The sequence below is a fragment of the Nerophis ophidion genome, linkage group LG05 (genome assembly GCF_033978795.1).
Source record: "Nerophis ophidion isolate RoL-2023_Sa linkage group LG05, RoL_Noph_v1.0, whole genome shotgun sequence".
Taxonomy (NCBI): Eukaryota; Metazoa; Chordata; class Actinopteri; order Syngnathiformes; family Syngnathidae; genus Nerophis; species Nerophis ophidion.
The window spans coordinates 32,625,047-32,649,321 of record NC_084615.1 but is presented as its reverse complement, the minus strand read 5'-3'; the positions used below and the strand labels follow the sequence as shown (position 1 = coordinate 32,649,321).

Here is a 24,275-nt window from a genome sequence, read left to right as displayed (position 1 = left end):
AGCAACTTTTTTTAAACGTCTGGTACCAGCTGATCTGTATTTGAGATGTGCATAAGTCCTGAAAATGTGTGCACGTTCGCCTTTGTAGTCTGTAGTGACACCGTAGTCAATAAGCTTCTTCTGTTTCTCTATCTTCTTGTTTTGAGACATTCATCTTCTGCTGTTGTCATTTGTAATATACAGTAGTGTAAAGTTCTTACTTACAACAGTCAGAAAACTTGCCCCGAAAGCACTCACTAAAACCTACTGGTGTAGTGAGTTTACATTATTCACCCAAGGACCTTTAGTTATTAGAGAGTTCCGGTCGTACAGCTTTTCACGGGACACATTCTTATTGCAATAGTCAGCCACGGATAAGGAGATGCTGCTCCGTTATTGATTGAAGTAAAGTCTCAATGTCGTTAAAACAGTTAGCTCCATCTTTTGACACTTTTTTCACTCTCCTCCTTGTACGCTACACCGCTACAACAAAGATGACGGAGAATAGAAGCTGCCGAAGGTGAGCCACGTAAAAGAGACCGCCCACAAAACGGCGCATCCTGAAGAGACTGTCAGACATCACTTTAAAGATGATCTGTAAAACATAATCAATGCAACATTTTGACCAAACAACCACCATTTCATGTTATGTAGACCACAAGGAAGTGTTTTCCATTTAGAAAAAATATATAATAAAATGACCCCTTTAATGCGCCCTCTAATCCCGTGCGCCTTTTGTGAAAATAGACCTGACTAGACTCGCTCATCGGCAGTTTGCCTTATAATCCGGTGCACCCTATAGTCCGGAAAATACGGTAACTGTGAGGAAGTTGCAAACAGTGCCTTTAGGTTTGTAAGTCGATAATCCGCTGTAATATATTGCGAGAATCAATTCTGGATCGAATCATCACCTCAAGAATCAGAATCCAATTGAATCGTGAGTTGTTGTAAGATTCCCACCCCAGGTACACCTCTTCAATAGGGTACAGAAAAAAGCTTGTTAACATAAATTGACTTAACATTGTAAACAATGAAATCTGCAATATAAGTTAGAATGGGTGTTGCAAATAAGGCCCGCATCAGACTTTTTATGTTCCCAATATTTTAAACTCTGTGGCATACACTATTTGGTGTCGTGCAAGCTATTTAAACACTATACATCTCGGAAAGGAGAGAAGGTCTGACATTTGTACGGCTGTGAGTATAAATCCACATTCCCACCATGCCCAAACACTGCTTTATTATCATGTCTATGACTTGTAAGGGGAGAACACACAGCAAAGTTATAGCCAATTGTAAACTTGAGGCCTGTGAAATGTCGTCCCGCTAACCAGATTCACATGTCCACGGTACTCAGTAAAGAGGAGTCACCTGATCATGTGAAAAACAGCATAGGCACCTCTAACCCCGTTTTCTGCTCAACTGAGACGGCCAGCTGCAAACACACAGCACACTGTAACACGCAACTTTCCCACATTTGTACACGCTCCCGGGAGACGTGCTTGGTCAAGACTTTGGAACCGTCTGATAAACAATACCATAAACAACACAAGACTTTAAGATTTGCTGCAAAACATAAAGATGCGAGTGAAGGGTCAAAAAGCACAGGGGGAGTCACAGGGGGTCACGGTGATAGCCATCAGACCCCAGCACTCAAAGACCTAAACATGTGTCGTTCATGTAACAAAGAGGGGTTTAAAAGACCCTAAATATGGGTTGTTTAAATAAGACAGAGCCTCTAAGTGAGTGTGTATGTCTCTTTCTACGTGACCCTTCACTTTGTTGGGTCCATCGGATAAATCAACTTTACTGGACTGGACTATTCTGAACCTTTTAAGTAGTTTCAACCTAATTGCATGGATTTGGTACACTCTTTACTACTTTTAGCATATTTTCCTACTATAGAAATGAACATCTCATTTTTTTCAATTGACTTTCTACGGCCATTCAAAACAATAGGGGGCCCTTGACTTCTTTACGACTTCCCCTTTATGAGCACCTTCCAATAAAGGAACCCTTAATAAAGCTAGAGCAAACAGTGCTTTCAAGGGAATTCCGAAATGGGAAGCAGTCAGGCTATTGTCGACCGTTTTCCCCTTTCCTCCAGGGTGGCAAAACGCCAGTTGTGTACCTTTGGGTATAAAGTGTGAGGGGGTTTGTCAGCCAAAAAGCATAGGCGAAGTAACTGAAGAAGTACAAAACATCTTAGAATCCTGCAGTCAGAAATTGACTTGTATTTCAACATTACATTAAAAAAAACACAAAAAGGAACATGCTAGCAAGCAATAAAAATAAAAGTTGTTTTTTTCCCCCCTCTGTTTTGGCTGCTGGTTGCAGGAGCTTTGTGCTTTCCATGCACTCAGTTACTCTGATTTCTCAGATAGTTTGGCTCTCAAGAAGCAATCCTACAACATAGGATTGCTATAATTGATATATCGCGGGTTTGTCTCTATGCGATATAGAAAAAGACTATATCGTGATATTCGAGGATACGTCCTCAAGCAGCTGCGGGCATTAAACTGCATGCGTTTCTCCCTCTTACTAGTCTCTCCTTCTCACAGAGACTTAAATCAAGCGCACCTTCTTACATACGTCACATACTGTCACATGGGCAACGTCATATGCTCCCACGGAGCAGAGAGGCAGCGACATGGTAACAAAAGCTGTGATGCTAGTGAAGTGGTGCGAGTGGTAATATAAGAGAGAGAAGGTGCGAATCTGGTAATGAATGAAGGAAGAATTAATTCCCAAGAAAAACAGCACGGGGTCCATCGTCTGGCGGTGGTTTGGCTTCGAGTAGGAATATGTCGAACATTTATGCAGCAGAAGCGTTTATACAGAAAGTAGCCGCACTGCTAATTTCTAGCATCATTTGAAAAGTCACCTACTAGAGAAGGAAGAGTGCTTGAAACTGTGCATGTCAACATCTCCGTTCGGTGCCACACCCACAAAATGCCAAAACAACTATTTCCAGATCAACACCGTAGGACATGCGTGTCAAACTCTGGCCCGCGGGCCAAATTTGGCCCGCCATGTAATTTCATTTGGCCCTTGAGGCAATAATACATTAACATTAGAGCTGGCCCCGCCGATATGATTTTTCCAGGAGAATCCAGAATTTCAGTGCCCCCCTCGAAAATCTCCCGGGGCAAATATTCCCCTGAATTTTCACCCGGACAACAATATTGGGGGCGTGCCTTAAAGGTACTGCTTTTAGCATCCTTTACAACCTGTCGTTACGTCCGCTTTTTCTCCATACAAACAGCGTGCCGGCCCTGTCACGTAATATATGCAGCTTCTACACACACACACACACAAGTAAATGCAACGCATACTTGGTCAACAGCCATACAGGTCACACTTAGGGTGGCCGTATAAACAACTTTAACACTGTTACCACACTGTGAACCCACACCAAACAAAAATGACAAACACATTTCGGGGGAACATCCGCACCGTAACACAACATAAACACAACAGAACAAATACCCAGAACCCCTTGCAGCATTAACTCTATACACCCTCGATTTTGCATGTCACTATAAAGTTATATAAGCCTTGCTTGGTCAATATTCAATGCAAAACTTGTTTGGGTCCCTATTAAAAGGTTAAGATGTTCAACTTTGGCCCTCGGCTTTGTTCAGTTTAGAATTTTGGCCCAGTCTGTATTTGAGATTGACACCCCTGCCGTAGGACATACTGTACACTATGTGATATGCAGCTCACTTTTATGTGACACTTATTGAAATACAGTATCTTGTGTGACCTTAAGCACAGAAGTGCACTGTATTTGTTTTAAACTATTGTAGTGGCGTTCTGGACAAAAAGTGCACTTTAATTTAGTGTTGTTTTTACAGTGGGGCAAAAAAGTATTTAGTCAGCCACCGATTGTGCAAGTTCTCCCACTTAAAATGATGACAGAGGTCTGTAATTTTCATTATAGGTACACTTCAACTGTGAGAGACAGAATGTGAAAAAAAATCCAGGAATTCACATTGTAGGAATTTTAAAACATTTATTTGTAAATTATGGTGGAAAATAAGTATTTGGTCAACCATTCAAAGCACTCACTGATGGAAGGAGGGTTTGGCTCCAAATCTCACGATACATTGCCCCATTAATTTTTTCCTTAACACGGATCAATCGTCATGTACCCTTAGCAGAAAAACAGCCCCAAAGCATGATGTTTCCACCCCCATGCTTCACAGTAGGCATGGTGTTCTTGGGATGCAACTCAGTATTCTTCTTCCTCCAAACACGACGAGTTGAGTTTATACCAAAATGGATACATGGATGATACAGCAGAGGATGGGGAGAATGTCATGTGGTCAGATGAAACCAAAATAGAACTTTTTGGTATAAACTCAACTCGTCGTGTTTGGCCCTATAATGAGGTGGCGACTTGTCCAGGGTGTATTCCTTCCGCCCGAATGCAACTGAGATAGGCTCCAGCACCCCCAGTGATCCCAAAAAGGGACAAGCGGTAGAAAATGGATGGATGGATGGCATTCCGTTTTTTCAGGCTGTCTGTCATAAAGTTTTTAGCATTTAATCAGACATAATTGTGAAGTTTTGTATTAGTGTTCGTAAAAATAGATATACCGGCCCCCAGACACATTTTTTTCTCTAAATTTGGCTCCCGAGTCAAAATAATTGCCCAGGCCTGCTCTAGCTCATAAACACATTACAAAAAACAGCACCAATTGAAGAAAATATTTTGGTGTTTAAAGACATGAAAACATCATTAATAAAACATACATACCCCAATTATCCTAATGAATCACTGTATATGGTTCAGTCCCAACAGTATTTAGTCACTAATATTTACATATTGTGTTAATTTCACATCTACAGGTGTCACATTGATCAGTCTTATTATCTACAGTTTATTTACAGTATTACCACATTACTTCAGTTCACTTCACACATTTACTTGCTATGAAAATAATTAAACATGTTTAGTATTGTTTACTCATAATTGAAAATGGGAAATAATAATGTGAGGACACTGACATATTGCATGAAACAAGTGTGAAAATATTTACCTTCAAGATTGTTACACCACTGACAATATTGTTTCAAGAGACTACATAAGAATTTAATACTACAAAATAGTAATATATGCAAATTCATTTCAAATAACTTGTTAACTGGAATCAATAATGCGACTCTTTGAATTTCTGTAATTTCATAATATTTTTTCACGAGGCTTTTTAATTTGAGAAAAAAACATTTATATTTCGCAAAGCAATAATTGGTTAATATTTAAAACAAACATGCGTATGTCGCAAGCAAATATTTTTTAGCTTACCTCATTATTAACTACCCTGTTTGCGACTGAAGTGGGTTGTTGAGTGGCTCTTTACTCTCGATGTCTACGGCAGTTGTCGATGTAAACAAAGGATGAAGTCCGTAAGGTTTGCTCACTTTCGGTTGACATCAAAAAGTACCAGCTAGTGAAAAGTTCGTCGTAACTTCCTTCTTCCCAACAGTATCAGTGATTTCCCTTTCCATCCAGTCCCATCGAAATTTATTTTTGACATGTTTATCAATTTATTTTACTCGTGAAGCGTCCTTTCGCTCGAGAACCGACATCGTTTACATTTGGAAAATGGCGGTAATAACGTCATCATTCATAACAAATGTCCTGATTGGTCACAAGGAACATATCGACCAAGCAACTACGGCGTAATATAAGCTAGGTCTCGATTACAAAAGACGAATCGGCAAGTAAACGAATCTTGACTTAGGGTTGGAAAAAAAAACGGAAGATTTTTTATTTTTTTTCCCTGAGATTAAAAAAGACGGAATTCCGACTTTAGATGGAAAAATCACATGCCTGCATTTCTGAAGAAAATAGCCCTGTTATGCAAAAAAAAAAAAAACAGAAAACAAAGTGTCTTTCGTGTCAACAACTGGCTTTTAGGAAGTTCAAATGTCAATGCAAGGATCTGCCAATGTGTTTATAATAATCCAAGATCCTCAATACCAGTAATCCTCATGCTTTTTTGCATCACGGACCGGTTTATTGTAGGCTAATAATTTCCTGGGGCCGGCTTTCCACGTGTGCCGGATAAGTACAGCAAAAATAAGTGCAAGAAAAATACAACTCAATATAATGCTAAATTAGTGGGAGCCCAAGGCTTGTTTCTTTGCAATGTAGCCTTTGGCTACAATCTGTCACGTTTATATGTTGTATGTTCATTAATGTGCTTTGTATTATGTCACAAAGTTAGAAAAAAATCAAACAAATGGCAACTTTCTATGAGGAGTTTTATTGGGGTTAGGGTTAGGGTCATATAAACAAGCTTATTGGTGTGTCTAGTGAGACAGAAGAAAGCTATAAAGTTATTTATAAATTATCTAATGTTTCTGGGCGGCCTCGTAGCAAATGCGTCACAGACCGATACCGGTCCCCGGACCGGTGGTTGGGGACCACTGCTCTATACAACAAGAGCCCCCCAGTGTTTTAAAGGGGAACATTATCACAATTTCAGAAGGGTTAAGACCAATAAAAATCAGTTCCTAGTGGCTTATTTTATTTTTCGAAGTTTTTTTCAAAATTTTAACCATCATAGAATATCCCGAAAAAAAAGGTTTTTAAGTGCCTGATTTTCGCTATCTGTAAATCCACCCGTCCATTTTCCTGTGACGTCACATAGTGACGCCAATACAAACAACATGGCGGATAGAACAGCAAGATATAGCGACATTAGCTCAGATTCAGACTCTGATTTCAGCGCTTTTAACGATTCAACAGATTACGCATGTATTGAAACGGATGGTTGGAGTGTGGAGGCAGATAGCGAAAACGAAATTGAAGAAGAAACTGAAGCTATTGAGTGAATAGCTATTGAAAATATTCAGTGATCGCCTTCTAACCAATGATTGCATCTTTTGACCACTGGAGCAACTTAAATCAGTCGATTGGTAAGTGTTTGTTTGGCATTAAATGTGGGTGGAGGGAAAGACGGGATGCAAATATAGCTACAAATGTACATACAGCTAGCCTAAATAGCATGTTAGCATCGATTAGCTGGCAGTCATGCCGTGACCAAATATGTCTGATTAGCACATACTGTAAGTCAATAACATCAACAAAACTCACCTTTGTGATTTCGTTGACTTTATCGTTGGAAATGCATCTGCTTTGACTGTCGCAGGATATCCACACATTCTTGCCATTTCTGCCATGTTAGCATCGATTAGCATGCTGTGCTAATCGATGCACACTCCACGTAAAACAACTTGAATCCTTCCCTGATCGTGTTGTTACACCCTCCGACAACACACCGACGAGGCATGATGTCTCCAAGGTACGGAAAACAGTTGAAAAAAATGAAAATAACTGAGCTGATTTGACTTGTGTGTGTAATGTGTTTGTGAAAATGGTGGATTGCTTCCCATTGTAACGTCACGGGTGAAAGGTCATCGCTCCGACAGCGAACAATTGAAAGGCGTTTAAATCGCCAAATTCACCCATTTAGAGTTCGGAAATCGGTTAAAAAAACACATGGTCTTTTTTCTGCAACATCAAGGTATATATTGATGCTTACATAGGTCTGGTGATAATGTTCCCCTCTAAGAATTTGCAGAACATTTCTATTTATTTTGAATTGAATTTGAGAACCAATGTCACTGCCAGGCCGAATTTGGCCACCGGGCTGCTGGCTGAATAGTGGAGGGGTAACTATGGGGTATTTCCTTTTTCCTAATGGGCCTTGTCAGTGGGATTAAGGCAAGCTTTCCTCAAGCTAACTCCACCGCAAACAGCTTAAGACTCTCCAGTTCCATGTAAATCAGATAAAGCACACACAACGGGACGGCGTGGCGCGGTTGGGGGAGGCCGTGCCAGCAATTTGAGGGTTCCTGGTTCAATCCCCACCTTCTAGCAACCTTGTCATCTCCGTTGTGTCCTTGAGCCAGACACTTTACCCTTGCTCCTGATGGGTCGTGGTTAGGGCCTTGCATGGCAGCTCCTGCCATCAGTGTGTGAATGGTAGGGGTGTAACGGTACGTGTGTTTGTATTGAACCGTTTCGTTACGGGGGTTTTGGTTCGGTATGGGGGTGTACCGAACGAGTTTCTAAGCTAAAGCCTTAACAAGCTGCTTTGCTTTTTCCGCCTCTGTCTCAGCACCCAGCATTGCCCCACCCACACAACCATCTGATTGGTTACATATATAGCAGATAGGTGTTTAGCAGGTGAGCATAAGGCAGCGTACTCTCCCCAAATGATAATAAACACCTTCCAGTCAACTACTAGTAACAACACTATGAGCCCGTTGACCTTCTGGAAACTTAAACTGCAGCTCAACTCGCTCGCAGTTCTGGCTTGAGGTGAAGGATGATTAGCTTTTAGCGTAACGTTAGCTCATTTTGTGGTGTGTGTGTGTTTTACGGACAGAAAAACTTTGAATGGCAGGGTCCTTGCTGTCAAATGTTGATAAAAATATAACATTTACATAATAAAAATCAACTACAGGTTTCCCAAATACTGTGATAAATTAAGCATGATGAGTTGACTTGAAACTGTTTAATGTTGCACTTTTTATATGTAGAAGAGAAGTGTTGTCATTTTATTTAATCTGAGCAACTGTTTGAGGCGGTTTATTGTTTATTAACGTGGGCAGCATTATTATAGTGTTAAAAGGATGAAGCCATTTACATTTACAAATTTGGTAAATAAATAACCAAAAGTTTTATAATTTTGTTGTTTTCTTACTGTACCGAAATGAACCGAACCATGACCTCTAACCAAGGTACGTACCGAAACAACATATTTGTGAACCGTTACAACCCTAGTGAATGGGTGAATGTGGAAATAGTGTCAAAAGCGCTTTGACTACCTTGAAGGTTTAGAAAAGCGCTATACAAGTATAACCCGTTTACCATTTACAACTTTTCCTCCGTCACTGCACCACCTTATCAGCATCCAAAGATCGTCCGCACACTAAAAACAAGATGCCCGTCTATTCACAACCTCTCTTTCCTAAACCGCGGCCACCTTCTCCATCATGACAATGCTGGACACTTGCCTCCGCTGTCTCTTTCAATGGACGGAAATTGAGTATGCAAAACAGACGAGCAGTGAAAGGACATGCAAACAATAGAGAAGCCCCTTGCTGTTTAGCGTCTACTTCCTCCCTAGACACTCTGTACTAACCATTATTATGTCGCCATGTGCTGTCTCTGCCATCAGACTTGGACACGCCAAGGAGCAGAACAAATAGCTATGACTCCCGTGCTGGTATTTTTCAATCAAGCAACGTTATTAGTCTGTATGTTTAAAAGCAGGACGCAGATATTGCTCCCCAATGACGGCTTTGGAAAGTGTTTGTTTACGCGCTACGAAATCCTCCACAATGGCTCTCAGCGGCCTTGATAAGGAGCACAGCTCTTTCAGTGGATTGTCTCTCAATGGGTTGTCTCACAGGACAACGCAGGACAAAACATTACAGCTCATAGTAGGAAAGCAGACATGGAGAGCTGGGTCGTCCTCGACAAGGATCGTCCCTTGTGACTGATATTGCGTGTCCAGTAATTGCCCTCCGAGAGAGGGGGGTGGCATCTCATCTCAAGAGGGAGTTACTGTATCTCCTAGACCAATCACGGGCCAAGTTGGTCAAAGCTCCATCATTCCGCGGGGAGAAAAGCACTGGGGTGGAGCCAATTCAAGTCTACAGAGTGAGAGACAAAAATCTTGACCTCCCCCGAGACTGCCGATGCCAAAGCTAAAGTCTTGAAATGAATACAAAAAAAAAACGCGAATAGTTGCTTGTTTCGGCCCTGGCTTTACTGATAATCCCTAGCACAAATCCTGAATTTCTCTATAGGATGTATTTATCCAAAGTGGCAGAATGTACGGGTCTGTGTTTATAAAAGGCATGCATGCTCAACTCTAAGCTGACGTGACGGCAACGAAAAGAGCTGACAGTTGAGTAAATATATGTACGCCAATCCTTATTTGCATCTCTACAAAACCGCACATAGATAACCAGATGCTGCATATGTTCACACTTGTACAAAACCCAAAACCAGTGAAGTTGGCACGTTGTGTAAATCGTAACTAAAAACAGAATACAATGATTACCAAATACTTTTCAACTAATATTCAATTGAAGAAACTGCAAAGACAATATATTTAATGTTCAAACTGAAAAACATTTTTTTGGGCAAATAATTATTCAGTTAGAATTTAATGGCAGCAACACATTGCAAAAAAGTTGGCACAGAGTCATTTTTACCACTGTGTTACATGGCCTTTCCTTTTAACTACACTCAGTATCTCAGAATCATTTCCCCTTCTTGCTTGATGTACAGCTTAAGTTGTTCAAAAGTTTGGGGTCTCCGTTGTGATATTTTACGCTTCATAATGCACCACACATATTCAATGGGAGACAGGACTGGACTACAGCCAGTCTAGTACCCACACTCTTTTACTATGTAGCCACGCTGTTGTAACACGTGGCTTGGCATTGTCTTGCTGAAATAAGCAGGGGCGTCCATGATAACGTTGCTTGGATGGCAACATATATTGCTCCAAAACCTGTATGTACCTTTCAGCATTATTGGTGCCTTCACGGATGTGTAAGTTGCCCATGCCTTGGGCACTAATACACCCCCATACCATCACAGATGCTGGCTTTTGAACTTTGCGCCTCCAACAATCCGGACTGTTCTTTTCCTCTTTGTTCCGGAGGACACAACTTCCACAGTTTCCAAAAACAATTTTAAATGTGGACTTCTCAGACCACAGAATACTTTTACACTTTGCATCAGTCCATCTTCGATGAGCTCGGGCTCAGCGAAGCCAGCGGCGTTTCTGGGTGTTGTTGATAAATGGCTTTTGCTTTGCATAGTAGTTTTAACTTGCACTTACAGATGTAGTGACCAACTGTAGTTATTGACAGTGGTTTTCTGAAGTGTTCCTGAGCCCATGTGGTGATATCCTTTACACACTGATGTTGCTTTTTGGTGCAGTACCGCCTGAGGGATCCAAGGTCAGTAATATCATCGCTTACGTGCAGTGATTTCTCCAGATTCTCTTAACCTTTTGATGATAATACGAACCTTAGACCGTGAAACCCCTAAATACCCTGCATTAGCTCATTAAGAAATGTTGTTCTAAACTGTTCGACAAGTTGCTCACACTTTTGTTCACAAAGTGGTGACTCTCGCCCCATCCTTGTTTGTGAATGACAGAGCATTTCATGGAAGCTACTTTTATACCCAATCATGGCACCCACCTGTTCCCAATTAGCCTGTTCACCTGTGGAATTTTCCAAATAAGTGTTTGATGAGCATTCCTCAACTTTCTCAGTCTTTTTTGCCACTTGTGTCAGCTTTTAGAAACATTTTGCAGGCATCAAATTCCGAATGAGCTAATATTTGCAAGAAAATAAGTTTTCCAGTTCGAACATGAATTATCTTATATTTGTAGTATTTTCAATTGAATATAGATTGAAAATGATTTGCAAATCCTTGTATTCTGTTTTTATTTACCATTTACACCACGTGCCAACTTCACTGGTTTTGGGTTTTGTAGTTCAGTTCTGATCTGGATCAAAATAAGATCACTGTGGTATTTTAGCCAACTTAGATGCTGCTACATATTTGTGATTTATTGTGTGTTTCGCTGTCATCTTACCTTCAGTTTGTGTAAGTGTTCACACTTGAACTGAAGGTGAACCCAGTCACACTAGAATTCATTTTCAAATGGACCACTTCATTGGTGTTCGTTTAGACTTGTCTACTCAGGGCAAATGGCAGCCATTGAGCCAAATCCGGCCCTTAAGGTATACACCAGCCTGCATGTTCAGTGGGATTGCACCAAAATAAACAATATAAACGGTCTCATTCTGGCCCACGATAGAGCTTTAATGCTATCGTTAACAGATGTAATTTCAAACAAATGTATTTTCAACTCCAGAATCTGGTTTGGGGACCATTGCTGAAGATCCTTTACCATCCATCCATCCATTCATCTTCTTCCGCTTATCCGAGGTCGAGTCATAGGGGGCAGCAGCCTAAGGAGGGAAGCCCAGACTTCCCTCTCCATAGCCACGTCGTCCAGCTGCTTCCGGGGGATCCCGAGGCGTTCCCAGGCCAGCTGGGAGTCATAGTCTTCCCAATGTGTCCTGGGTCTTCCCCGTGGCCTTGTTCCGGTCTGACGTCCCTAGGGAGGTGTTCGGGTGGCATCCTAACCAGATGCCCAAACCACCCCATCCTCTCCATGTGGAGGAGCAGCGGCTTTATTTTGAGCTCATCCCGGATGACAGAGCTTCTCACCCTATCTCTAAGGGAGAACCCCGGCAAAGGAACTCATTTCGGCCGTTTGTACCCGTGATCTTGTCCTTTCGGTCATAACCCAAAGCTCATTACCATAGGTGAGGATGGGAATGTAGATCCACCAGTAAATGGAGAGCTACAGTATGTCTCTCGGCTCAGCTCCTTCTTCACCACAACGGATCGATACAGCGTCCGCTTTACTGAAGACTCCGCACCGATCCGCCTGTCGATCTCACGATCCACTCTACCCTCACTCGTGAACAAGACTCTTAGGTACTTCAACTCCTCCACATGGGGCAAGATCTGTTCCCCAACCCTAACAGCATAAGTATGTCATATAGAAGATATTGGACAAGCCGGTTGTTGGTAATTTCCAAAAACATCAGAATTATTTCTGTTATACAGAGCATCAATGACAAACAAAAATAGCAGAATTCGGTCATATTATAACAGCATTGAAATGTGGCCAGTACAATGACCACTTAAATAACATTGCTGTGACAGTACAGTTTAAAAAAACGTGAGAGATGTTTGCAGCAGATGCCTAAAAACGCTGGCGCTCAGTGCTGTCATATAGATAATATTTGGCTAATATTTTTGCAGTGAGTCGTTAAAAAAGCAGAGCACTCCTCATTTATTGAATCTTGGTCTATGGAGAAATCTAGTGCAAAAATTGAGTAAAAGTGCTCCCGTCATCTACTGTGTAGGACAGGGTTGGCAAACTAATTTTAGCTTGGGGGCCACATGGAGAAAAGTCTACTCCCAAGTGGGCCAGACCGGTAAAATTACGGCACGATAACTTAAAAATAAAGACAACTTCCGATTGTTTTCATTGTTTAAAAATAGAACAAGAACATTCTGTAATTGTACAAATCATAATGTTGTGGGGGGTTTTTACAATTACCTGTTGCAGATAATAGTATATATACTTTATTTGTTGTTATTTATATTTTCTGAATAAATGATACAATATTGTTCTTCAATCAACTCATTGGTGTTAATTTTCAATCTATCAAAATAAAAAAACTATACCAAACTCAAATTAAAGTATGTTAATTATGTAGTTTGATCATTTTCCTCGACAGATGTACAAACATCATGTGGTTTATTTTTTACATATGTCGCATCATCTTTTAAGATACAAAGATTTGCTATTGCGACATCCAGTGGACACATTTAGAACAGCTCTTTCTTTCATTTAAGAACGTCAGGTTTATTTTTATACTTAGCAAACTCATCCCAAAGGCCGGATAAAACCTCTTTGCAGGCCTGATCCAGCCCGCAGGCTGTATGTTTGACATCCCTGGTTTAAATGTTCCCCTTTTAATGTGGCCATATTGCTTACTGTAAAAAATCATTGTTAATTCCCAGCGAATTGCTAAATCATAATTGCATTACTTTCACTGTAAAACTTACAGTAAATAGTAAAGGACTATGACTATGTTTTACTGTGAAATAACAGTTATTTTCTGAGAAATATAATGGTATTGTAGTTTTTCACAGTCATTTTTTTAAATTTTTATTACAGTATTTTACTGTGACAAAATACAGTTAAATTCTGGCAAGTTTTTACAGTGCTTCTTTAGAATGTTTTATGTGTATATTCAAACTAATCTCGCGGGCCACATATAACCTGTTCGTGGGCCTGATCCGGCCCTCGGGCCGTACGTTTGCCGCCCCTCGCGTAGGATCATTGAATCACACTCTTGCAGCATATTTCCTAAAAAAAAAAAAAAAGCAGACTGGTATCAAGCTAAATGAGCCTTGACTATGATTGACGTGACTGAGAGCTAATGAATGACAGATGAGGAGTAGCTGGATGTATGCAAACGCACACATGCTCACGCGCCCACACTGGCATAACACACGGGGGGTAAACCAGAGGCTAAAATGTCAGTCCGGCCGACCATTGCTTGACAAAGCGACAGCCGCTGAACTTTTCACACATTCGCCTCACTTCAGGCTCAGTCGGCTACGGCAAATAACTTAATCATAAGGCACTGGAGTGTGCACATTTAGGCGGTGTTAGGCAGCACAGGACAACTTTTTTTTTTTTTTTAACTCTGGATGTTTTTTCCTTATACAAATTTGTGAAATGACCAGAAAACAGGGCTAGGAGGGATGCAACAAGGCTTGAAATAAAGCAACATAAATAGCTTCAGTTTGGTGTCTCAGCCTATTAGCTATGTTGGCACCACTTGGCTACAAGTGTGTCATCAAAATACCAAATTATTTAACATTTGGGCAAAATAAAAACAATAGTTTTGTTTTTTTAAAGACCCTCAGCATGTAAAATGAGAGGATATGACCTTTCCTCAAACAAAGGCCTGGAGACAAACATGAAAGGTGTCTTAGGCTATGTCTACATTACGCCGGATAACTCTTTAAACGAATAATTATTTAGCCTAAGCCCCGTGTCAGCCACACTAAACTATCATCTAAGGTTCCCCTCCTCGGACAATTTTTTAACAAGTGCACCGTCTATTTCTTGAATCTCCGGCGCTTAGCTTTGTATAGACTAATTGATAGTCTACAAACTGAGTTCGGAGAGGAAGTGACGCAAGAAAGACCGCGCCCCACACAGGAAGTGACATCAGAAAGACCGCGCCACAGCCAGCTTCATAATAAAGCGGTTTCGTAACTCAGAGATAAATATGAAGGCGAGTCCTCCAGACATGCCCGTGTTTCTCCATCGGTCTGTACAGACGCTCGTGGAAATCCCACGTGAATACCTTAAGAGAACGCGATTGCAGCTATTTGGGATACAACCCTTCTCAGAAGGCAAGAGAACTTTCGAATGTCCAGGTCAACTGTGAAACTTTGTCAATTTGTCAAAGGAGAGACAACGAGATTGCGGGCCCCCGTGGATGTGATAAAAAATGGTAGCGTGTGCTTTGTATTACCTGGCCATTGAGGTAACAAAAGAAAACATTGAATACATTTGGACTGGCAAAGCAGTTATTGTCTGCCTTGTATGTCGCGGACTCAACGTCTAGGTCCAGAGTATATAAAGTCACCAGAAAACAAATGGACATTAAAGGTGAAGGCAAAAGAGTGACAAATGTTCTGTCCAGATAGCTAGAGCCCTAGTTAATTGACGTAAAACGTTATTTATCACATTGTTTACTTTCACTTGTCCATCACAGATTTCATTACCGTATTTTTCGGATTATAAATCACTCCGGAGTATACGTCGTACCGGCCGAAAATGCATAATAAAGAAGGAAAACAACATATATATATATATATGTCGCACTGGAGTATAAATCACATTTTTGGGGGAAATTTATTTGATAAAATCCAACACCAATTATAGACATTTGAAAGGCAATTTAAAATAAATAAAGAATAGTGAACAACAGGCTGAATAAGTGTACTTTATATGACGCATAAATAACCAACTGAGAAGGTGCCTGGTATGTTAACGTAACATACTATGGTAAGAGTCATTCAAATAACTATAACATATAGAACATGCTATACGTTTACCAAACAATCTGTCATTCCCAATCGATAAATCCGATGAAATCTTCTTCCTCGATGTCGCTTCTAAACAACTCTGCCAACTCCAAAGGTGTGCGCTGCCTTCTCCTGTCGTTTTCTGCTGCATATTTCACTACGTCCAGCTTGTAATTTGCAGTACATGATTTCCTTTTCGGTGCCATTTTTCTTCAGCGCTTCTCAGTTTTTATAAGTTACCGCCAACGTTGAAATGATCAAATTTAAGAGCTATGGCAGTAGCATATAGCTGTCACGACAAATTTCTTCCCCCCTACAAAAACCTTCCCCCCCATTTACTTCCGGGGTCATGATTAATACAAACGTTTTGTTAACGCTATATTATAAAAATATAACGCTATATTATAAAAATATAACGCTATATTATAAAAATACAGACATTTTGTTAACGCTATATTATAAAAAAAAATTTAAAAACAATTTACAAACACAAGCTATGGGATGACGCATTTACTTTCGAGGTCACGTTTCCTCTTATGTCATCCCATAGCTTGTGTTTGTAAATTGTTTTTTTAATTTTTTTATAATATAGCGTTAACAAAACGTCTGTATTTTTATAACATAGGGTTATATTTTTATAATATAGCGTTAACAAAACGTCTGTATTAATCATGACCCCGGAAGTAAATGGGGGGGAAGGTTTTTGTAGGGAGAAGAAATTTTGCGTGACATAGCATATAGCAGTTAGTGGCATATAGCAGTTAGTAGCATATAGCAGTTATCATTCCATGACCCACAATGCACTTCTGCCATGACCCTCCCCTGCCGAATTCTTATTGGTTGACGTGTGTGTGACGATTGCTGACATTTTCTTCGTCTCTTCCGCGAATGAGATAAATAATATTATTTGATGTTTTACGGTAATGTGTTAATAATTTTACACATTAGTTGCTCCGGAGTATATGTTGCACCCCCGGCCAAACTATGAAAAAAATTGCGACCTATTGTCCGAAAAATACGGTAATTGATGAAGGCTTAGGTGTGATTCACTAAATAGGGCCCAACAGCACACTGGATTCCAGTCAATTGAGACACTGGAGATTGTTCTGATAAGTTACATTTAAGAACTTGGAAACAAAGCAACTCAAAGGTGGCTATGACTTGAGCATTTTCCGCGCTTGCGTATTAGGTCACGTCTTAAACTACCATTTGTACCATGAATTGATTAACGTGGACCCTGACTTTAACAAGTTGAAAAACTTATTCGGGTGTTACCATTTAGTGCTCAATTGTACGGAATATGTACTGAACTGTGCAATCTACTAATAAAAGTCTCAATCAATCAATCAATCAATCAAAACCATTGTGTGCGTGTGGACAAGGATAAGGTGAGGTGGGATTTACCATGGATAACCTTAGCCTGTAGAAGGGGCCTTAGTAGGAAAAGTTGTTCTGGTGGTATCAGTGCTACTCCTATAAAGGGGCTGCTTGATCCACCTGCAGAGCGGCAGGTCAGGTGGGGAGGGGACAGGTGAGGTCAGGCCTGATTAATAATCAAAATGTACAGCTCCGAGACAAGATGATGGTAGACCCCCTCTCTCTCTCTCGCTCAACTTATTGATCAGCACCAACTGCGTGGCCATCATTCACAGTGACAGCCACTCACCGCTCACTCCAGCTTCAACGCATCCTGACATTTACCTGGAGATTCTTAGCACGGCAGTACATTTCTCATTAGGACACAGCATTTTGTGTCACTGACACTCTATTAAGCCGCTAATTCAGAGCCATGAAACAACGCTTGGCTGCCAAATCGCAACATTATCACCTGCTTTCTGGCAACACAAGTGGGTAACAAAATCTCGAACAAAGAAAGCCCAGTACCATGTCAAATTCATTGTGTTTTAAACATAGTTGCCCAACAAAACCGATTCTGAAGAGTAGCGATGTCATGGTTGGAAATTTGCGCGTTTGCTTGATATACTAGTTACTATAGTAATCTAATTAGTTACTATGGTAATCTAAATCACAGCAGCTCAGATGAGGCACCAAGCGGTGTGGGTGGGGAGCGTTTCCACAGAGTGGTTCCAGAGCGGCCAGCCTGAAATGGGGGTGTCTTGGACAGACGCGGAAGGAGATTTTTACAACAAAGTTTTAAAGCTTAGTGATATTTAAAATATATCAGATTGTAGGTGGGGGGTTTTTTGTACCCCTTCGCCTTCATATTTCGCTGTTTGTTGCATTTTTGTTGCGTTTTGCTTGATTGTAAAATATGTCAATGGAGAGGGGGTGTGACGTTCATATGTTGTCAATATTCAGTGTTTTATCGTTCATAGTTAATATTGTAAATCCCACATTCTTTATTTTCATCTACATTCGGGGTGTCTCATTTAGTAAAACAATTTAAAATTTGTTTTTAAGGCAATGTGTCATAACGTTTTTAGCATTCAATCAGATATTATTGTGAGGTTTTGTATTAGTGTTCCTAAAACTAGATATACCGGCCCCCAGACACATTTGTGTCTCTTAGGGTATGTCTACATTAAGCCGGATAACCCCTTAAACAAAAAATTATTCAGCCTAAGCCCCGTTTCAGCCACAATAAACATGCATTTAAGGTTCCCCTCCTCGGACAATTTTTTACACGGGTAAAATCACCATCTATTTCTTGAATCTTTGGCTCTTAGCTTCGTATGTACTCATTGATCGCATACAAACTGAGTTCGGAGAGGAAGTAACGCCAGAAAGACCGTGCCCCACACAGGAAGTGATGGCAGAAAGAACGCGTCACAGCCAGCTTCAGAATAAAACGGTTTCGTAACAGAGCTAACCACTGAAAATATGGAGTCGAGTCATCCAGACATGCCCGTGTTTATCATTCTTCTACATGTACTGATCATACTTGCCAATTTTGCCGGGAGACTCCCGGATTTCAGTGCCCCTCCCGAAAATCTCCCGGGGCAATCATTCTCCCGAATTTCTACCGATTTCCACCCGGAAAACAATGTTGGGGGTGTGCCTTAAAGGCACTGCCTTTAGCGTCCGCTCTCACCTGAAAAAGAGACTATTATATATGTCTCCGTTATCCATAGGTTTATCGATAACCCATAAAGTAGGCGGGCACAGAGCTATTTCTCAAAATGTGTTTATTAATACACTGACACACAACCCCCGGAATCCCATCATGCATTGCTTCAAAACTACGTCATGTAGTAATGTCCAAAAACATAACAGAGACGAAGCAGAAGAACGAAGAAGAGACATGGGGACGACGAGTAAGAAGAGGTACACTAGCAAGTTCCAAAATGATTGGAAAAAATAATTTCAGTTCATCCAGGACAGCTTGAAGGGGACGGGGTATGCCGCCTGCAAATTTTGTTGATCAGACTTTGCCATTGAACACGGTGGCCGAACAGATATCATTCATGAACAGATTATTTATATATATATATATATATATATATATATATATATATATATATATATATATATATATATATATAGATAGATAGATAGATAGATAGATAGATAGATAGATAGATAGATAGATAGATAGATAGATAGATAGATAGATAGATAGATAGATAGATAGATAGATAGATATATATATAGATATATATATATATATATATATATATATATTTGAAAATATATACACCCACCCCAATCTCCAGGATTCGGAGGTTCAAGGTTGGCAAGTATGGTACAGATGCTTGGGGAAATCACACATGAATACCTTAAGAGAAGAAAATGCACAATTGCAGCTATTTGGGATACAACACTTCTTAGACGGCAAGAGAACTTTTGAATGTCAAGGTCAGCTGTGATTCTACTTACCAAAAAACGTCCATTTGTCGAAGGAGAGTCAACGAGAATGCGGGTTCCCGTGGATGTCATAAAAAAAGGTAGCGTGTGCTTTGTATTACCTGGCCGACAAGGGAAGACTAACTACGAAAAACGGCGAATGCTTTTGGACTGGCAAAGCAGGCCGGATCAGTTATTGTCCGCCATGTATGTCGCGGACTCAACGTGTAGGTCCAGAGTATAATGTGTCACGAAAAACGAATGGACAATGAAGGTGAAGGCAAAAGAGTGAGTGTCCTGACCAGATATCTAGATCCCTAGTTTGATTGTTGTCAAATATTCTTTATCACATTGTGTACTTTTATGTGGTTATTAAAGATAGGTTTAATTGATGATGGGTCAGGTGTGATTCACTACAATAGGGCCAGACAGCACACTGGATTCCAGTTAATTGAAATACCAAAACACTGGTTATAGTTCAGATAAGTTAAATTTAAGAACTTGCACACAAAGCAACACTGGAGGTGACTATGACGTGCGCATTTTCCACGCAGGCGTACTAGGTCGCGTTGCGCCGGCTGAAGGAGGTAGGGAGGGGGTTTTAAACCACCATTCTGTTTGTGTGGACAAGGATAAGGTTAGGTGGGATTTACCCTGAATAACCTTAGTGCAGGGGTGTCCACACTTTTTCCACAGAGGGCCGCACACGGAAAAATTTAAACATGAGGGGGCCATTTTGATATTTTTCATTTTCAAACCATAACAAAATACATGGATTTTTTTTTTTTTATTCTAAGGGCTCCTGAGGAGCATAAAGGGTCTCAGCCACAAAACTGTTAAAAATAAGTGAAATTATTTTTTTATTGTTTTATTTAATGCTTACAGTAAATCTCCATATCAACTTGAGGTTGATATAAAGTAAAACAAATAAGGTTTTATGCCTTTTCTTTTAAAGACAACTTTGTTTTTTATAGTAAAACTGAAATATGCAGTATTTAGATAGATAGATAGATAGATAGATAGATAGATAGATAGATAGATAGATAGATAGATAGATAGATAGATAGATAGATAGATAGTACTTTATTGATTCCTTCAGGAGAGTTCCTTTATTTAGCAATTAAAGCCCTGAAAGATCAATAATGCAGGACACCATTGATTTTAATGATTTAATATTTTTGAGTAATCACAGTAAAAAGTTAAATAAAATCCTACTATATATATATCATAAAGTGATACATTTTTATTTTATTTTTTTTACTTTTAACACTTAACTTTCAAGATCAACTTCCGATATATCTGTCGATTTGAAGTTTGATCTATTATTTTGTTTGTTTTATGCTCTTTTGTCAAAACGTTGATGCTTTTATATGGCAACCACACAACATATGCAATATTTTTTCCCACATAAAGCATTTTAAAGTGATAATTTTTAAGTAATAATTCATTATAACATAGATTTTTTTTTGTCCTTTTTTTTTAGCAATGAATAAAAATAAAATAAAGAAAAAAAGAAAATAAATGCCTGCATGGAAGCCCTTGCAATGCTTCTCATTAGATCATTCCAATGTTTTAAAATATTTTTTTTTATTTTTGCAATACTTTAAATTTTGCAATTTTTGCAGAACGTGTGGCGGGCCGGTAAACGATTAACTGTGGGCCGCAAATGCCTCCCGGGCCGCACTTTGGACACCCCTGCCTTAGTGTAACCGGGGCTTAAATTTGCCCGCCGTGGCAATATAATTGCCGAGGCCTGCACAAGAGTCTATTCATAAGTATGGCTGTTATAAATCGAGTAAAACATCAATACCTTATTTGTTTTTCGAGATTTTTGGAAAACCTTCTGGAAAAAGCTGTCAAAAATTTAGGCATTTCAATCACAAAAAAATCATACATAATCACAGAAGGACCACATCAAAGTATTTAAAAAATTAAACAGCATAGCATACCTTATTGGAGTAAGGCAGTCTGGCCAGATTAACGCCGTCTCTAATGAGTTTATCCCGAATCATGATCTTGAGCTTGAGTTTGGGGTAGATGACCACCTCCCTCCGGTTGTTGCCCAGGGTCAGGTTCCTCTGCGCCCCGATGTAAGCCACCCCTCGGCCGCCTCGCTCACTGCTGACCTCGGTCCACGACTTGGAGGCTCGCATGTGGCCGCTGGTCGTGATGGGCTCCAGGGTGAAGTACAGTCCGTTCGCCGCGTCTTTGGCTTCCTCCTTCAGCCGGCGCACCGCCTCGTGGATCCTCTGCCGGTGGTGCGCGACGTAGACCCCGATGGCGTCCAGGTCGGGGTCGCCGATCTGTTTGCACACCTCCAAGTCGTCGTAGCCGTTGTCCACGAAGGCTTCGACATACTGGGCCAGCTGGAGGGTCTTGAGCCACTCATAGACGATGACAGGTCCGGTGCTCGTCATGCTTTCAATCGGCGGTGTGCCTTCAGGTAGCGCGGAACAAAGTCACTTTCCCACCCGGCGTCTTGAACGCATCATCCCGTGAGAATCAACACCCTGAACGGTATGTTCAAACACATCCCTCCCCTTTAAAAATGTAAGGTTTAATCCGTTGAGTTAAAGTGAACGTGAACGCAACACCTGCCAATGTTGACACAATGGAATTATAGATCCTCACTTTCGGCTCCAAACTTCCTTTCCACGGGTGGATATCTCCAAAGAAACCTCGTTTTAAATACTTGCACGACCGGTTTGGGTAAAGTCTAAGGATTAAAAAAAATGCAAAGATTCCTGCAACAAAAAAAGCCTATCTGGCGTGCACGTCAGTCACTCCACGCTGGAAGTGCGGCCAGGAGGCAACACGCTCACTGCAGCTCCCCCGACGTCCACGCCCCCCTGCACAAAAAAACTGTTTAAAAATAGGGACGCTCTCGCAACTTGCAGTCCCGCATTCACTCGTCCAAAGTTGAGTGGGAGCTACTGCAAATTCACTCGTCAAAAAATGCGGGAGAAAAATGTACTTTCCGTGTGCTGCTTTCACTTCTCTCTCTGTTTCTTTCTCTTTCTCTTTCTCACTCATTCAGCGTTTTCACACACCGGTCCGCCTCTCTTCACATTGGAGCTCCTCCTATCGGGAAACCGAAGAAGTACATGTTCACAATATTTCTGTACACATGCACGGGGGCGTAGAAGTGGGGGGAGGGTTGTACCGGGGCCCCATTTTTTTATTTATTTTTTGTGAAGTGTGAAGTGAAGTGAATTATATTTATATAGCGCTTTTTCTCTAGTGACTCAAAGCGCTTTACATAGTGAAAACCAATATCATATTTTTACATTTAAACCAGTGTGGGTGGTGCCACTGGGAGCAGGTGGGTAAAGTGACTAGGATAGCGGAAGCGGGGATCGAACCAGCAACCCTCAAGTTACTGGCGCGGCCGCTCTACCAACCGAACTATACCGCCCCTATTATGGGGGCGGGGGGCCCAATTTTATGAAGAGCAATCCATTTTTTGGATTATAACTTAGAGCAGTGTTTCTCAACCTTTTTTCAGTGATGTACCCCCTGTGAAAATTTTTTAATTCAAGTACCCCTTAATCAGAGCAAAGCATTTTTGGTTGAAAAAAACAGATAAAGAAGTAAAATACAGCACTATGTCATAAGTTTCTGATTTATTAAATTGTATAACAGTGCAAAATATTGCTCATTTGTAGTGGTCTTTCTTGAACTATTTGGAAAAAAAGATGTAAAAATAACTAAAAGCTTGTTGAAAAATAAACCAGTGATTGAATATAAATAGAGATTTCTACACATGGAAGTAATCATCAACTTAAAGTGCCCTCTTTGGAGATTGTAATAAAGATCCATCTGGATTCATCAACTTAATTCTAAACATTTCTTCACAAAATAATAAATCTTTAACATCATTATTTATGGAACATGTCCACAAAAAATCTAGCTGTCAAGACTGAATATTGCATTGTTGTATTTTTTTCACAGTTTATGAACTTACATTCATATTTTGTTGAAGTATTATTCAATACATAGATTTATAAAGGATTTTAGAATTGTTGCTATTTTTAGAATATTTAAAAAAAATCTCACGTACCCCTTGGCATACCTTCAAGTACCCCCAGGGGTACGCGTACCCCCATTTGAGAACCACTGATTTAGAGTATTATTTTAACTCAATTTCTGGGTTTTCAAAACTACGAACCATTTTTGGGTTGTTTTTCAATGTGTAACACATTTTTGGGTAAAATGTTTTTTTTAATGAAAAAGGTCATTTTTTTCCGGAAGGGAATGTTATTAATGTCATATGTAATCGGTGGTCTTTTCCTCTGCGTTGTGTGGATTTTATGGAACACGGCCGACACCATGGGTTGCTGCTCAGATGCACTTTACTGATAATACACAGAATACAACTGTCGTCAATAACTTTTTGCCATCGTCGAGCCCTCTCTCGTTATCGTAGACAAAAGGGAAGAAGAGTTACGTGCATAACTGAAATAAAAACATGTCTGATAATACACAGAATACAACTGTCGTCAATAACTTTTTGCTATCGTCAAGCCCCTACACAAATATGATAATGAGCAAGAAAGTGAACTTAAGTGCTTAACAAGACAATACATTTTCTGTCGTCGCATGGACACCTACCACTCACGTTATCTAGACAAAAGGGAAGTTGGAAGGCGTGTCCAACGCATATAAAAAGACAGGTGTCACAGTAATTATTGCAGTAGGAGGGACAACGAGATAATGGTTCCACATTGACAAAACATCAAACAAT

The 24,275-nt window shown here is 40.3% G+C and overlaps 1 protein-coding gene across 2 annotated transcripts in view; it reads right to left on the bottom strand.

The window, feature by feature from the left end:
* sash1a (SAM and SH3 domain containing 1a) overlaps positions 1-22,551 on the bottom strand; it is a 528,217-nt gene extending 505,666 nt beyond the window's left edge. For both annotated transcript variants that reach the window (XM_061900590.1, XM_061900591.1), the window contains exon 1: positions 21,481-22,551. In XM_061900590.1, coding sequence (XP_061756574.1) covers positions 21,481-21,948 — 468 coding nt within the window. In that variant the 5' untranslated portion in view covers positions 21,949-22,551. The remainder of the gene's footprint in view (positions 1-21,480) is intronic.
* Positions 22,552-24,275: the final 1,724 nt, after the last annotated feature.